Consider the following 17275-nt stretch of genomic DNA (forward strand, 5'->3'; position numbering starts at 1 on the left):
ATTTCCAAAAATTGCTGGAAGCCACCAGGCTTCAATGGCTTTATTAAGTTAATTTAGGGCAGAGGCTCCTCAACTGAATCATATCTCCTTAAGTAAACAACAAACCTGTTCTCTTTCCCCCATTTAGCAAAACAGAGACTGATTGGGCTGGATCTGCAGCCTCCAGTAAATCAGATTAAAGGGAAAAGTGGCAGAGCAAGTTGGCCCAGGACAAAAAATGCAGGCAGCTGGATCCCAGAAGCCACCGCAGACTAATCAGCAGCAGCCGCCCAGTGCATTAGGAGCCTGCTGTGACACAGTTAAGTGCCCACAAAAAGGAAAAGAGTCAGCTAAAAACAGAATCAAACCAAGGGCTTGGCTCTCAGCCCCTTGGCTCTCAGCCCCTTGGCTCTCAGCCCCTTGGCCCCTACCACAATAAGAGGGGGGGGGTATCACAGCACTCGTGGACCTTACCAATGAAGAAGATCCCTATTCTTCTTCAAGAGTCCTGCTTCACCCCTACAGTGCTAAACCTTCCATGGCCAGTCTAGAATCTACAAAGGAGTAACACCCTGTGTCAAGCCAATGATACCATTGCCATTTATAGGTTCAGTTGGCTTTTTAAGAACAGGAGGAAGAGGAAAAGAGGAGGTGGACCAGATGCACTGGAAGAATGCGCTCCCCCCCCCCCCTCCCAAGAGACAAAAAACCGTACAAGATTTGAGACCAGTAGCATCTTAAAGACCAACAAGATTTCCTTTCTGATGAAGGGAGCTTTGACTCTAGAAAGCTTATCCCCTGGAAATCTTGTTGGTCTTTAAGGTGCTTCTGGAGTTGAATCTTGCACTTCTGCTACGAACCAACATGGCTACCCAACCAAAACTACATATAAGAGTTTCTCTCACCCTTGCCTAACAAGCTGCACCTGCCCAAATTTCCTCATTTACACAGTTTTTATAGGCAAAGGATCCATGCCCTCATCAGCATCTATAGAAGGACTAGATACTGGAATGAATTAAAAAAGATAATCATGTATTATTAATAATTAAACAATTAAAAGTGACATTTATGGTGCACAGAGTTTGGAATTGCAGGCAGAGCCTGTAACCTGAAAAGGTTTACGGCAACAGACAGAGAGAAACAGACTGATGGTAATCGGTTCTCTCTCTAAGAATGCCTGATGAACCTACTCACTAGATGCTGTTCCACAGTTCACGTTAGAACAATTGTGGCCACATTTGAGGAAACTGCTAGTTATATTCAAATATGCTTTGCATCACAGTTTGCTATCAGAGGTTAATACCTTTCCCCCAGTTTTCACACACTGATTTGCAATGTCAACACTGAGTGATGCAGGAATGCTGATACGCTCTATCCTTCCATGCAGCAACCAAAGGACGCTCTACCTTTTCACTGCACAGAGTGACGGCAGGGCTGGTCTGCGAGGCACACAGTGGCACACATCACCCATGCCATTGGCACAATCTGGGGAGAGTGCCATTTCCTGGCCATGCCTTGTCATCACTAGTAGGCAGAGGGCATTCCAGCAGAATAAGGTTGCCAGTGATGGGATGAAACCCAGTGGGGAAAGGGGAGGTTGAAAGATTTGTCAGATGTTTGAAAAATTTTCTGTATGCGTGTGGTTTTATTCTTATGAATCAGTTGTGATGAATGTGTGAATTTGAAAAGGAAGGCAGCTAAAGTGAAATGAACCAGTTGCTGCTTTCTGTGCTGGGGGCACGGCTTCCCGGCCCCCTCTTCAGTGCCATCAGCCAATGATAAATGACTTGGAGACTCAAGAGAAGTTGGGTGGTGTGGAAATGCAAGCAAGGGAAGCAGCTAGGTCTCTGCAGGGAAGGTGGGGTAAAGGCAAAATCGCTGCCAACAGAATTTGCCAAGACAAACCGGGACTGAATGGTAGTCCTGTGAACCAAATCCTAGTTTCACAAACTAATTTTTGTTATATCTGAGCCATGCCATTACATGGATAACAATCACACTCATGTCCCCACCACACTTGACAGCTATCCAAACACTGTTGCCTTCTGAGTCTTCAAAAATGGCAATGACAAACAGCAAGATGAGCACTTATATCCTTCCACATCCAATTAGGAGCTGCATTTTTGACATTCCCACATTTGGAGGGGTGAGGGGAAGATCCTTACGCCTTTTCAGCGAGCATCCCCATATCTTTTCTGCACCTTTGGTGCTGCAGAGCACAAAGGAAGACGCTCTTCATATTTAGGTGTGGTATTTGGTTGATAAGGTACTGAGGTACCTTATCCTTGGTCGATTCAGGACCACCCAATTCTCCCTAGAGTGCCTGTGCAGTAAGAGAGATGTTTGAAGATACATTAGGGAAAAGGTTGTGTGAAGGTAGTAGCAAATGTTTTCTTATGTGCAGATATCTCCACTGATCTCTGTTACGTGTATGCATGCTCAGGGGAAAATGGTTGAAGCTGAGAAGGCCCTCTGGCTAACTGCTATATTAAATTTGTATGCTTTGTTCCATGGTCTTCATAGTCACTGTGATTATGATTACTAGTAGGAGGGGCAATTGAGGGAAGGTGCCTGCCAACTTGAAACAACTAGGCTGAGGGGCTTTCCTCTCTCTTGCTGCAGATACTTCTAGATGGGGTGTGGCCGGGGGCATGAGCCTTTGGTTGTGAGCCCATGGCTCACATCCCTTGGTCAGATGGATTTACCTGGACATCAGCTCATGGCATCTTTGGTTTTTCTAGCTTTTTTAATACTGTGTTGTATTTAAAGTTCTTTAAAAGTGTATTTTTCTAAGCCACTTTGGGGAGAAAAGTAGGATAGTAGTGGACTTGGACTAAATAAATAAATACGCTAGGCAAGAGAGCCACATCCCTTGCACCGTTATACGCAAAGTGCTTACCATTAGGATCTTCCCAGTCTTTGTAGCGCTTCTTATACTGAGCTAACCTTTCATCGGTCTGTGCCCCCATTGGCTTAGCAAGGTTTCTGAATGTCTTGGGGTTGGTAAGGTCCAGCTCCTTTAAGTTAAACCAAAATGAAAGTCAGTTCTTAGATGGATTTTTCATTGATTAATACTTTCATGAACATATTTGTGCATAACCTATTTACTATTTCTAGATCTTGAATTTTTTTTTTAAGTTTTCAATCTAACTGTTCCTCCAAATTAAGATAACTTCCCCCTATTTTCATTTAGGTCAGGTATTTCTGTCTCATTGCTTCCAAGCCACTGCCAGTTTAACTGAGTCTCGGTCTTCAGTTGCACATCCACATTTCACATCTCAGCTGCATAACATTTAAACTGGTATTAGGATCACTATTCATCATTTCCCAGCGCCTGCCACAACTGTAGTTCAGTCTGCAATTAATTCCATGGGAAGTCATTTGGGGGGGAAATGATCCCAAGATCTACAATTCCTGATGAGCATAATTTCACTTGGATCCACCAGCCCCTTCAAACAGCTTATTCCATGAATGAACAAACTTCTACAGCTAGTCCAACGTAACCCCTTTCATTTTGATATATAATTCCATGTCAGTGATATCAGAGACTTGTGATCATGAAATTCAGGTCACGGCTAAACCACCTTTTCAAATTCGTAGATTCTCAAGCTTTTTAGTGAACTAAATAAGCATTTTTCTAGATCTAATTTGGGCTAGCTTTAAACACTGAATTTCAGGTTTTGCCAAACAGATTTTACACATGGTGAACCTTTCTGAGAAGACAGAGTATAAAAAAGAGATGCTTTTGTGTTTACCTCTGAGTCGTAGTCTGAAAGAATCCACGGGAAAACAGGATACTGCATGAGGTCATTATAAGATCGGCCAGCCAAAGTGTTTAAATGCATCAGGTATTGGAAATTACTGATTTCGCCTCTCTTTGCAGAGATAAAAACAAATATACACAACACATTTCAATCCATTTTCTAATAAGGAAACTTGCACTTCAAAATCTTAAATATTTAAAGGGTTTTAAAGAGGCTGCCCTCGGTTTATCTAATTTTTAAAAAACTTCTCTACCTAACAACATACGAAACTAGAAGTGCGGCAGAGCATTTGGACACAAGCATTCATGCCAAAATATTCTACTTACCCACCTATGAAAGACACATCTAAGACGCCTTTTAGACTTACCTCCCACCTTTGTGTGACAGATTTTTCTCCTACTAGGGTGCTCAGCAAGCCAGACCTAATGAGAATTAGGAAGAGTCAGTATTTCTGTATTTGTATAAGATGCAATGCCAGTAATTTCATATATACGAAGAAGACTGATTTCTTATTATAATCCATTACATTACAGCTATTAAAGTATGCAAGTTCCTTAACGGTATGTCGTAGCAATGCAGTACACCAGCACTACATATAAAAGTCAACAGAGACTGTGCCACAAATCAAAACATGGACTTCAGAGTTAACACATTCACTTGAGTGTCTTCATATCTAGATGCTCCAGAGCCCCCCATGAAGCTCCATCACAAACAGCAGTTCCTCATTTGTTTCAAAGAGTGTAGTAGCCAGAGTGTGGTATTCAGATGGGAGATCTCCAGATCCAAATCTCGAACTAGCCATTAAGGAAGCTCACAGGGCTGTCTTGAAAAGGCTACATACTCTCAGCTGTTTTCCACACAGGGACAGACTTATGTGGATTCCCCCACTGTTGCTGCAGTTGCTGATACAACACAGTGGCAATGAGGCTTCCACATATCAAGTCACCCTGCAGCATCCCCACACCAGCTCACTGGCACCAAGCACCCCCCCCCCCGGGTTCTCTGAATTCCCAGCTTTTTAAAAAAGTACGCAGCTCGTTGCTTTCATTTTGGAGATATCTCTGCAACAAAACGGGATAGACTTACTCCTTTTAAAAAAATGAAAGCTGGGAATTTAGAGAACCTGCTACCCAAATTGCTATAACAACATTCAATTGCTGATTTAAAAGCACACTGGTGGCGGGTGGGGGGGGGGGACATAGCTGCCAGGGGACAGGGGAAATGACTATCATGTGGGAAGGACTGGGAAAGCCCAAACTTTCTCATTTACATTGTAGCCATCCAGGCATTTTTGAGATCTTTCCCCAAACCCTGCCACAAAGCAGGTTTAGGAAAGATCAGAGAAAATCCACCAAGATGCTGCAGGGAAGCCGGAAAAATGCCCACTTCCCCGTAGTATTAAATCTGGGACAAATAAACCATGTGGAAAAGGCCTCAGTCTAACCTATTTTCATCAAAAGCCTGTTGGAGAATATAACTAGATAGCCCCACAGCATATTGGGCAAGGAAACACATGTGGCTGGAGAGTTTATGACATTGGCTCTTGAAGAGACCACCAATGGCTTGGGGGGGAGATCCAGCCGTTTCAATGTTTTGCCTTGGCTTTAGTTATTTCTTCTTTTTTGTTTTAATATGTTTAATTAATGTTGAGTGCGCTGGCAGAAAGACAGTATTTAAGATACAGTAAAACAGATCTTTGTATTTGGAGCTGTTCTCAACCCTAAACAAGAAAGGGGGGGGGGCTTTGCTCCTTGTGAATACGGGAACCTTCTTGAGCTTTGCAACAGGGCCCACATTTTTAGTTTATGAGAATCCCTTTCCAGAGATACTTTATAAAATTAATATATTACTTTTGTGGGGAGACAGCACAACCAAGAGATCTTGAGGAATTACGATTGTATATATATTTCTGAATATAGTTTCAGGTGGCTAACCATGTTGGTCTGTAGTAGAAGAGCAAGATTCATGTCCAGTAGCCCCTTAAAGATCAGCTGATCTTTGCTCTGTATATTTCTGCTTTCCCTATTCCCCAACTCCTCTTTATTTTATTATTCAGGGAAATACAACATTATATATGTAGAAGAAGAAAAAAAAGAAACCAGAAAACTCAACATTTTAAATGTTTGAATAAAGCAGATGCCTCAACAGTCATTTACTTCCCAGTCCAAAACATAAAATGAAATGAAATACAAACACTCACCCTTGTTCTACGCTGGTGTTGGGTCGCTGTCCAGACACAGATTCTGAGCTGTCAGTTAAAGATGGAACTACAGCCAAAAACCTTTTCAAAATTTAAGAGGATAATGGTTAAGAACAAATACAATTAGACTCTGGCTGTGTTCAGACATCAGACAAGTTGCAATTGAATTCCAATTGGGCATGAATACATGTTTTGCTGTGATTACACATTTACCCCTCTCTCCAACCCTCCCACCTCCTCTAATACACAGAGATTGACTGAACACTTCCGCATTTGATTATGGGGAGGGGCTATGGCTTCACACACAGAAGTTCCCAGGTTCAGTACCTGGTATCTCCAGTGGAAAGGTGATGTGAAACACCTTTACCTGAGATCCTGGGGGAGCCATTGCCATTCAGAGTAAATGACACTGACTTTTATGGATCAGTGGTTTGTGTCAATATAAGGCAGCTTCATGTGCTCAAACCTCAGTATGTTGTGATTAGGGGTGCATGATTCAGTATGTATATACCAAATTATCTAACTATACCCATCAAATTAGAGAATGTCAAATACATTCAGCACGCTCGAGAGTGAATGCCGGATAAAACTGAATATGGGTTATATCTCAGTTTAGAATCCCTACTGGCAGGGAACAAACTCCAGTTCAATGACACTCTTGTATTGCATTGAATTGGAGTTTGATCAAGCTAATAAGTTTTATTTATTTGTTTAAATAATTTTACCCTGCCTTTCCTCTCGGCTCAAAGAAGTTTTGCATCAAGGTCTGCATCAAGTACCACACATAAAGGGAGGTTCGGGTAGCAAGTGGTACACGCGGGTTCAGCAGGAGTTTGTGCCTCGTTGGAATTAAATTGCAGGTTGTTGTGCAGTCTGAAAGCAGCCTAATATGGTGGCTACTGCACATTAAGATCATTGTTCCTATTAACATTTGTTACCTATACACTTTATACAGCAAATAAATAGTAGTAAAATGTACACTACTAAGAGCAGGTTTTATCCAAATTTGAGAAAGGAGCGTGGCTGCTCAATACAAATTAGAAACAAATGCACATTTATTGAAAACATATTGATGGTTGTAGACCTGCTGCCCGTCTGGGAGATTTTTTCTCCAGCGTCTTCAGTTAGCCTAGGGCTTTTACTTATGTTTATCCCTCGGGATTTATGGTTATACTCCAACTATGGCAAAAATCTATTTATCTGTTACCATCTTTTGTTTTCAACATTTCTAATCACCTGATCCACGAGAGGACCTACTGTGTTAGGCCTAGACTGCTGCTGAGATTTTGTTTACAGGGTTTTGTCAAAAGCTTTTGAAAACCTTTCTATACAACATTTACTGAACAATTAAGAATCAGTTTATAATACCTCTGGTAGACTTTATTTCTAACTCCTTTCTGAAAAGCAAGAAGGTAGTTGCGTCCATCTCCTGAGAACACTTCGACAGCAATTGGCTGCAATGAAAAGGCAAGTTTTTTTAAAAAAAGTTGAGAAGAGCACTTTAGAAAGATTGCTGTGAGCTCTTATAGGACCCAGAAGACTTTTAAAAAATCCAACTTGAAATCAATTTGTTTCCTCTTTGCCTGAATCGGTGGTGAACGGTACAATAGATGTCAATCTGTTTAAAAGAATGAAAAAAAATGACATCACCTGTAACAGGTATCTTCTTTTGTGCACCTCTTTGATATCTTCATACGCAAAAATACTGCATGTTCTTTTAAGCTGACTTGGACCTTGTCGTGCTCCCCTAGGTATAATTGGCTCGTGCATACTACAGAGAGAAGAAAAAATGAAAATAAATAATCTATGAGCACTTGTATTAAAGTGAGTATCACTTGTTAAGAGTGCAGCTCAGACACGTATATTATAGAGTTGGAACAAAAACACCGTGGGCTGAATAAAGTTGTAAATCAAGGCTATATGAAGCAATTTCATTTTCTCCCACTAATCTTTTATCACTTCATTATATTACCCTTGACACCAACACTCAATACATTGCCAAAATCATGATACTGTAATTGGGACTAAGAACTAATTTTACATTATACCACTTAGGCACAATTTTGTTTTTCAGCTTGCCCAACAGCGGCGATGGGGGAATTTCTCATGTCTTTGATATTGTATGATTTTCACAGATTTTATTTTTCTTTCCTGCCATTTCCAAGAGGTTGCCATCTCTTGACTAGTCTACTCACTTTGGAGGTAAGGTCTCAATGTCCCGTATTTCCCTGGTGGCAGTCATTGTAAATCCATCAATCACATAAAAGTGCTCTTTACCAAAGAGAAGGAGCCCTTCGCTGGTGTCTAAGCCTTGAACTCGAGCACAGCGGTACATGTGTTGAATCTGTAGTAAAAGCCACATACTTAATAAACACAGATGAATGAAGGAATAAAGTTATATACTTATATAAAGGGAGAACTCAAGCCGTATCAATGGGACTTGGGCCAAATCCCTTATTGTGTGTGTTGCTCTTTAAAAGAGAAGAAAAAATACTAAACAAATTCAATTGCAACCCCCTCCCTTAAAAAAGGTTTACATATAACTTATATCTGTCTGTTTACCCCTGTACTCTATTTGATACAAGGAAAAGATTAAACCACAAAAGCATAGGATCTTATTTATACCCCTCAGACTAACAAAAAATAAATGAAAAGGTATTCTTCTAGGTCAAGGAACACTCTCCAGTTGTGACTTTCTTTTGTCTGCAGCACTGAGGGCTCTGCCTTTCATGTCACTAAGAACTTGGAAGTCACAAGGACACTAAGCAAGGATGAATACAAAGACAGCAAAATACTACAAGAGGTCTATTTGTAACATGCCTAATCTGACATTGAAGAACAGCCAAAAAAATCTGAAGACTCTTTCCTAATCAATGTCATGCTCATTCCTAAGAGTCCACAAGCAAAGTCTTACTAGATTTTCATCTGCAATTGAATGGAACAGGCAACTGGTACACGCTGCATTTGATTATTTGAAAATTGGTTCCCCTCCATATGTTTCCCCTATGCCTGAAGATAAACCACTGTGTAAAAAGCTCATAAATAATGGTAATTTATAATAATACAAATAAACCTTAGAGCAGAGTCACACCCACAACACAGAGGAAGGATCCAATCATAAGAATGAGCTTTAGATAACAGAATATTGTAATAAACCCAAGTAGAAGATTAAACCTTCTTAATGGTATTTTGATTCTTCCCATGCTTTCAAAAGTTACCAAATACACACACTCTTTTGAATGGATTAAAGAACTGTTCAGGGACTGAATAATTTTAGACTGCCAAGAAATTATTTTGATGATGAATCTTAACTTGGGGCTGAATAACAGTTTAGAGTTTGGGGCTAAATAATAGTTCATCTTTCTTATGACTCTCTAAAATGATGTACAATTTTTAAAAATACAACATTCAAGTACTTTTTTTTTTTTAAAAAAAGGTTCAATACAGAAACAACAAATTGATTCATTTGAAAAGTGGTGCTGGAAGAGAGTTTTGTAGGTACCATGGATGGCCAAAAAGACAAATAAGTAGATTCTAGATCAACGCAAGCCTGAATTCTCCCTAGAAACTAAAATAACGAAACTGAGGCTATCGTGCTTTGGTCTCATCATGGGAAGACTCTCTGGAAAAATCAGTAATGCTGGGAAAAGTGGAAGGCAGTAGGGAAAGAGGAAGACCCAAAATGAGATTGCTTGATTCAATAAAGGAAGCCACGGCCTCCAGTTTGCAAGATCTGAGCAAATGATAGGACAGTTTGGAGGTCTTTCACTCATAGGGTCACCATAGGTTGGAGGCAGCTTGACGGCACATAACACAGACGCACACAGAAACAACAATAAAGGACATTTCTTATTTTAAAAAATTCACCCGTGACACTATTTTTAAAAGCTTGCCCATCTAGAGTTTTAATCAGCTACATAAAATGGACATTAACTGTATAGGGCAATAGAGTTGTATTGGGAGTAATTGTGAATATGATACAATATGGTATGGAATAATATTTATGTAGCTACCGCCTGGCTGTCCCTACACGGGTGTTGTGGTGACGGGTTTTTTTTCTTGGAATATAACAATAAAGATTTTACAAATAAAATAAAATAAAATAAAATAAAATAAAATAAAATGGACATTAAGGAGGGCTAGTGTGTAGTGGGGTGCCACTATACAACCACTGTGAGGTTAGCATTACAGCAGCACAGATGAGAACAAACATATTAAGGAAGAATACTTTCTTACATAATACATCTAAATCAATATATTATTATGAGCAATATTACCTTTAAAGTAAACTTATGATAACCTTAGATTTATATGAAAGCTAAATAACTAGAAACAATATACATTTCCCTAGGCATTTATATATATAGAGAAATTCAGCTAAGGAATAAATAATATTAAGCATCGATCTTTCTAATGAGAAGTCAAGATGATGCATATTCTGAATATTTTCTGTAATGTTTACAAATCTTGGCTATTACCTTTTATAAAATTGTCACTCGGCATAATTTACATATTTACAGGAGCTTAAGGGACAAAGAAAGCTTTACATGCTGTGAATTACTGAAATTCCATTTAACGCTGTTGCTAGGAAAAAGCAGAATTAGGAAACTGATGTAAAACGAAGAGCTTAACAGGAGATTTAACTCAAAACTGGCTTACTCTTCTTCACATCTATACTGGAATTTCCTGAGAGGAGTCTTGTGTTAATGTAATTAATAGAGAACCAAAATACAAACCAAAATATGAACCAAAGTTTGTCATGAACCAGGCTGGTTTGTAGTTCACAAACCAGCGGATCGTCAGAGCCGATTTCTAATGAACCACCACGAATTTTAGGCCAGTTCGTTTGGTTCATTTTTTGGTTTGTCACTGCAGACAGCCCGGTGTTGATCAATCAGTTTCCTAGGCCACAGGGGGAAGGGCTTTCTGCAAACCTTCTGCTGCCCTGGAAGTCACGTTTTCACAAACCAAATGAACTGGTTTGCAAACCGGGGCAAGTTCGTGAAAGTTCATGGTTCATGAAATCTCTAGTAATAAACACTATTATATTTAGGTTAGAAGATGTTTCCATCTGTTACATCCCCTGTTCCTTTAATTCCCCATTCCAGGGACAGGCAATCTTTTTGGTCCAAATGACCAATTCCCCTGCAATGGCCACTACAGAAGATTTTGGGGTGCCAGCAATCCAAAAAGGGAACCAGACCAGACACACTGGGAGCACACCCACCACTTCAGGGGGCTTGCGGTTCTCCCCTGGGTGCAAAACATCCTTGGCTGTATTCCTTTAAGACTGAATAACCAACTTCCTGGAATAAAGAAAATTGAGTGTGAAAACACAATATACACAAGAAACCACTTGCCAAACACATGGCAAGCTTCCTTTGTTTCCAGAGTATGTATCATGGCAATTCGAAGAATACATAAAAAGAGACATTAAGATCTGGGAATGCTGAGCACAAAAGCACGGGAAATGCTGGAAGCAATATACCTTCTCGCCTTCTTCAAGCAGTCGAAGCAAAGTTGTGTTATCAGTTTTCTCCTCTTCATCTATGGAGCTACTCTCAGCAATCTGATCTTGCAGCTGCTCCTGATTCTCCTCATCCCCACCATCAGGTGCAGAACGAGATCTCTTCAGGGGAGGTTTAACAAGACCTGAACCAAAGAATCAGAACGGAAGGGCAGCAGATTATACAGAAATCAACGAGCTGCACTGAGCGCACAATCAGGGCAGTAAATAATCGAGCCAATTCAAATAAAAACCTGTAACGCGCCGTGTAATATTGGTAGCCTGCCCCAAAAGTATAACTCTAGGCAGACAGTGTTTCCTCATTTGATTTATTTTTTCAGTCAGTCAGTGGTTACTGTGTCTCCATTTTACAGGGGGCCACCAACATTAAGCATTTTCTCCACCCAGGATGTACAAAATAATAAGGTGCTTCTCAACACAGCGGCAGCATTAATAGCTCTATTAAGTGAAATACGCGCAAGGATATTTGTGCTAATCTGACCTTTAACTCTTGCAATTGTGTCTTCACCATGTTCTGGCTCCTGCTGAGCAGCTTCTCCTTCAGAGCTTTCTTCAATAGTATCTTGGAAAACAGCAGGGTTTCCAGAAGCTAAACGCATGTAGTATTCTTTGCTATCGTAGCTTATAGCTCTTCGGTAGCGAGCTGGTTTCTTGAAATAATCATTGAATTAAACGTTTAGTAATTCTCCAAGCAAATATATCCTAGATATACTCTGTGTTCAGAACCTGCCTGTTGTCCAGCACTGGGGCTGCTGAGTGTCAATTATAAGCTAATTAGAGCTTCCGTAGTCAGTTGAATTGAAGGAAGCTATCCTGTCACTGAAACAATGGACAGAATTAAATGTTGCATGATGAATAGTATTTCAACACAAACTCATCAAAAACATGTTCAGTGTACTATAAACTGTCACAAAGGACTGACAAACTTGTGTCTCAGATGACTGGTTTTTAACACTTCAGTTTCTGTATTATATCCAGTTAATTTAGTAAAATATATTTCACTCGTTTAAAAGATGTTGGCTTAACTGTCAACTGTGGCTGGCCCACATGCCAATCATTAAAGTAGCATGACCAGGAAAACTACAGGCAAGGTCTGGGTCTCTGTGTATTTAAGGGGCTTGCCAGGTGTACAGAAAATAATGACTTTGTAAATTAACCAGAAAAAAAGGGGGGATAAAACTGAATATGTTTTAGGAGTGCCATATGTTGACAACAGTTGACCACCAGTTTAAGAGAGAAAAAATGGTAGGGGAGGAAGAGAAATTAGACTTCTCAAGCTTAAAAGATCCTGGAACAAGAGATATTCGGGGCAGGGTTCCACCCCTTTGCCATGATTTCTCATAGGCTCCAAGGACAGGGCTGTACAGAAATCACTCTGCATTAACCTATCCTGCAAGTTTCAACAAACGGCAACATAATTTGTTCATAGATATTAATTGTCCCAAACCACTTGTCATCCTTGGTGTTGCTTCATAGTATATATCCTATAGGTGTTTTCATAGTCTGTGAGTCCGTCCTAACATCCTAAGGGCCTATGGATCATGACCAAATTGGAATGCTGAGTGGTGGGATGTAAGTGCTTAATCTACTATATCAGAGCCCCAGATCTGTTATACAAAAATCTTACACTCAGCAATCAAAGGAGAAGAAATGTTGCTTTCTGCCCCCCTCTGCTTCCTCAATGCCATAATGTTTTACTAAAGCTCTGTTCTGGTTCACTGTTCTGCCCCCGTGTCACTTGCTCAGTGCATCTGCATGGACAACTAGGCAACTGCCTTCCCCCTGGGCTCAGTTCATTATCCCAAGCAACAAATTGTCTCTAGTTTCAGGACAGCACAGTAAATACTACTGGTTGCGCACATGACAGACCAGACCACTCCTAAAAATCATTTAATCACATCCCAAATTCTGCACAAATCCACTCAATGCATATTTTCAACACACCAAGAGAGTTAAGTGAATGGCTCCAAGTGTCGTTGATTTCAGTGGAAGTGTGCACACGATTACGGTACAAATATTTACATGATAGTAGTAATTACAATTATGTTAATGCAACAAAAAAAATCACTGATGTGACTCATAAGTAGAGATGGGCACAAACCAAAATACGAACCAAAGTTCTTCATGAACCAGGTTGTTTTTTGGTTTGCGAACCAGCAGTTCGTCAGAGGGCATGTCTGACAAACCACGAGGAACCGCTATGATTTTTAGAGCGGTTTGTTTGGTTCATTTTTCGGTTGTCACTGCAGACAGCCTGGCGCCAATCAATATGTCCCCTAGGCAATGGGGGTGGGTAGGTGGGTGGGCTTTCTGCAGACATTCTGCAGCCCTGGAAGTGACGCATGCACAAACCAAATTAACTGGTTCGCAAACCAGACAATTTCATGCTGGTTCGTGGTTTGTGAAACGCAACAAACCACAAACTGCAATGAATCACCATTTCCCCAGTTCGTGCCCATCTCTACTCATAAGCCTCTTATATTAATGGAAACAAAGGCAGCAATATAAATGGTTAAGAAGGGAGCAAGTGCTGCTGCACCCGATTGCAACTGAGAGCCTATTGAAAGAGTAAAAGATTCAGCCAAAGTTCCTCTTCTACAGCTGCGGCTAAAGAAATCTGCAATTATGCTTCAGATTTTTAAGTCAAATTTTATTTGCAATTGCGGACATAATGTGATACATCATACTATTGCTACTGACATAACTGAAACACCTAGAGAAAATAAAAACCCAACAAATTAGCAAAAAACCTCTCTGTTAAAATTCTTACAAGTTAATCCATTGGTCTTATGATTTTCAAAACACTGGCTTAAAAACTAGTTCAAAATGAGTGAAGGCATACTATATTTAGTGATGGGCAGAATTTTTTAAAAAAATATCTTTGGAATTTGTGTGCGCGCGAATATGCAATGCACATAATTTATAGAACACTGAATCTTTTTGTCTTTCTACCACATCCTGAGTACTGCATTTTGAAAATGAAATACCAGTGCAGTAAATTGAATATGCTCATTTCTATATTGAAAATACAAGTCACTACATCGTAAAAGGTAAATGTTTTGCTTGAATGGAAGAGAGCAAAAGAGTTTCTGCTAGTTCTTGCAATTATAATATTTCAGATCACTTTCAAAGTCTTTGACTGCCATGAATTCAGTGGGATGTGTTCTATGCACATTCATGTGCCTGAAGAGAAGCACATTCTAGACATTTAAGATGGCAGGACGAGAATCTTGAATAATTGTTCCATTGAATACCTGATACCAGACACAATTTTGGTATGGCAGCACACCAACTGTCTTGCCACCACAGTGTCCTAAAATGGTTTATCAACAGTGCACCAACAATATACTAGCACTGATATGCGGAAGTAAAATATTCAGCAAGTGGATAGTCAAACTGCCCATTACTAAACACATCATCGTCCGTTAGTTCTGATTCCAAGCCAATACACATTTTTACGGTGAGAACAGTGACAGCACAGCCCATAACAGCCTGTTAGTGTGCAGCACAGACAGAAACAGCTACAGAGACTTCAGATTAGGTGAAGACTGAAGAGAACACAGCCACATCCTCTAAGGGTATTTACGGTAAATCGTTAATCCTAAAACAGTTACTGAGAAAGCACGTGAAAAGCCAACCAGAGAAGCCTTGTTAAGTTTGCCTAACATGCACAGAGAAGATACTATCCTTTGCACATTCTTTCACCCTGTGGATAGGTTTTGTTTTTTTTACCTTTTGAGGAATGGTATCATCAGGTGTCTCAGGAGGTTTACTTGAGACGTCAGACTGAAAATAGGGCATTAAGTACAGAAATATCAGGAAATCATGTTGAGAAAGAACTGCATGATGCATCATGCAACTAGAACTGTCAGCATCTGTTGGCAAAACCTAACAAAAGGTGAAATATTATCTGCATCTTTTGATCAAACTTCTCTGCTACCAGACGGAACTTTCAATCTTCTGCACTTGAGGACGCAAACCATAAAAGCACTGGAGAATTTTTGCACCTTAGTTTCCTAAAATGTTCAGGATCTGCTAAATCCAGGACAAAGTCAAATTCAGATTACTGCAAAGTAAACCTGATGAAGTAACTTCGAAGGAAAGGAATGCACTTTCCAGTACATATATGTTAGCTGTCAGTATTTGTTCCTCAGTGACTCAATTTAACAGCATCTTAGAATGTTGAGCTTCTGTACCTTTTTACAAGTTAAATTTGCAAATACAATAAAGAGCTGTCCCTTTGTCCTTCTCCTGAAAGTATTACGTTTGTCAAAGACATTCCTCCCGTAAACTTTTTTCCCAGCTGCCTAGGTATCTCTAGCCAGGTTTCTACACCTTATGAATGTAGCCCAACAGCTTTGTATGGTGGACCATCACAGACCTCCTGATTTTGGTGCTTGCCTCAGACTGTATTGGGTGGGAGGAGAAGGTATTAATCAAACACAATATATGGCACACAGGCTGCATCTGGCTTGGTGGGTTACAAGTTCAACAGACCTGGCCTATCCTTTAGTGCAGGGATATGCTATAGTGTCACTGTGCCATCTTGCAATTTTTCTCCAAAGTCTTGCTGATGATCCTCCCAACTGGAGATTAACTCAGAAACAACATATGTGCGTGTGTATCTTATGTATTAATTCTACATGAAAACCACATAAATCAACGTTTATTAGCATGTATCAATTCCTACCCGCAGACCACTGAATTTTTTAAATATTATACAAGCAGCAGCTGGCCGGTGAAATCTCATATGCTGAGTGCTATAACACTGTTCTACCACTATAAAATACTACAAATAAGTACTTCAGTACTTACCAGTATATTTGTCTCATGTTCAGTATCTGGAATGTAAGGATACTGAAAATAAAACATGTCATTTCGCACCATCTTCTTCCTCATCCGGCAGGGCCCTTCTGTCATCTCCAGCATCCATTTGTCTAGATGAGAGCCAATGGGGGGACCCCACAATCCTCTTTCCCGTAATAACTCGTATTCAATTTGAGACCACTCCTCTGTCACATACTTCAATGCGTTTTGTTGACGCTATAAAGGACACTCTAGGTTAGCTACCGTGATACGCTTAATCATATGCCAAATACATGCAGAACCTGATTTGACAGTGAAGCTCTGTCTTGTACTACAGTTCTGCTGGCAGCCCTTGATAAGGCACAGGAACTAAGAGGCAAGACTTAATCTCTTTACACAGACAAGGGTACAAAGCAGTTCCAGCAATGCGGCGACAAGAGAAATTGTTCTCTGTATTCAATGGTGTCAGAGATTCATCTCTGCATGAAACTCAGCAAACTGAAGATAGGGTTTTAGGAGATCCAGTCTTCCTCTTTGCTCCCTCACAACAAATGCCATATCCCAGCCCTGATAAACATGCACCAGTCTTGAGTCACAAACTTTATTTTTGCCAACTTACTTCTGAATAATCCTACAAAAACGAAATACACAAACTTGCAGCTTCTTTATATAACATTTTAGCAAAATGCTGGGAAATGGAAACACTGAATTATCTGTTAGATCACAAGTGATATTAAAAACTATGTTCATGCCGACATTAACAAAAGCCATTGCAATTATTGCTCTGATTTACCTCTTGATATTCTTTATACTGCATGTCCACCAAGTCTCGAACTACTGCAATGTGCGTAAACATCCACTGAGAGATTTCCTAATGACAAAAATACAAACGTGTTCAGGAGTGCTGTTTTATGTTTTCTTCTAAGTTGCTTTAGTGTTGTTTTATGCTACTGGATACTGTTTTTATACTGTGCTGTTCTTATACTTCTGGTGGGTTCA

The 17275-nt window shown here is 40.0% G+C and overlaps 1 protein-coding gene across 1 annotated transcript in view; it reads right to left on the minus strand.

Moving 5' to 3' along the window:
- Positions 1–17275, minus strand: part of WDFY3 (WD repeat and FYVE domain containing 3) — a 176241-nt gene that overhangs the window by 24706 nt on the left and 134260 nt on the right. Inside the window, exons 41-52 of the mRNA XM_054989609.1 lie at positions 17070–17147; positions 16286–16513; positions 15203–15256; positions 11952–12120; positions 11432–11595; positions 8139–8287; positions 7594–7714; positions 7312–7397; positions 5944–6024; positions 4111–4165; positions 3735–3854; positions 2879–2996 (exon numbers count right to left, since the gene is read on the minus strand). Coding sequence (XP_054845584.1) covers positions 2879–2996; positions 3735–3854; positions 4111–4165; positions 5944–6024; positions 7312–7397; positions 7594–7714; positions 8139–8287; positions 11432–11595; positions 11952–12120; positions 15203–15256; positions 16286–16513; positions 17070–17147 — 1423 coding nt within the window. The remainder of the gene's footprint in view (positions 1–2878; positions 2997–3734; positions 3855–4110; positions 4166–5943; positions 6025–7311; positions 7398–7593; positions 7715–8138; positions 8288–11431; positions 11596–11951; positions 12121–15202; positions 15257–16285; positions 16514–17069; positions 17148–17275) is intronic.

This window comes from Eublepharis macularius, chromosome 10, assembly GCF_028583425.1.
Source record: "Eublepharis macularius isolate TG4126 chromosome 10, MPM_Emac_v1.0, whole genome shotgun sequence".
Lineage (NCBI taxonomy): Eukaryota > Metazoa > Chordata > Lepidosauria > Squamata > Eublepharidae > Eublepharis > Eublepharis macularius.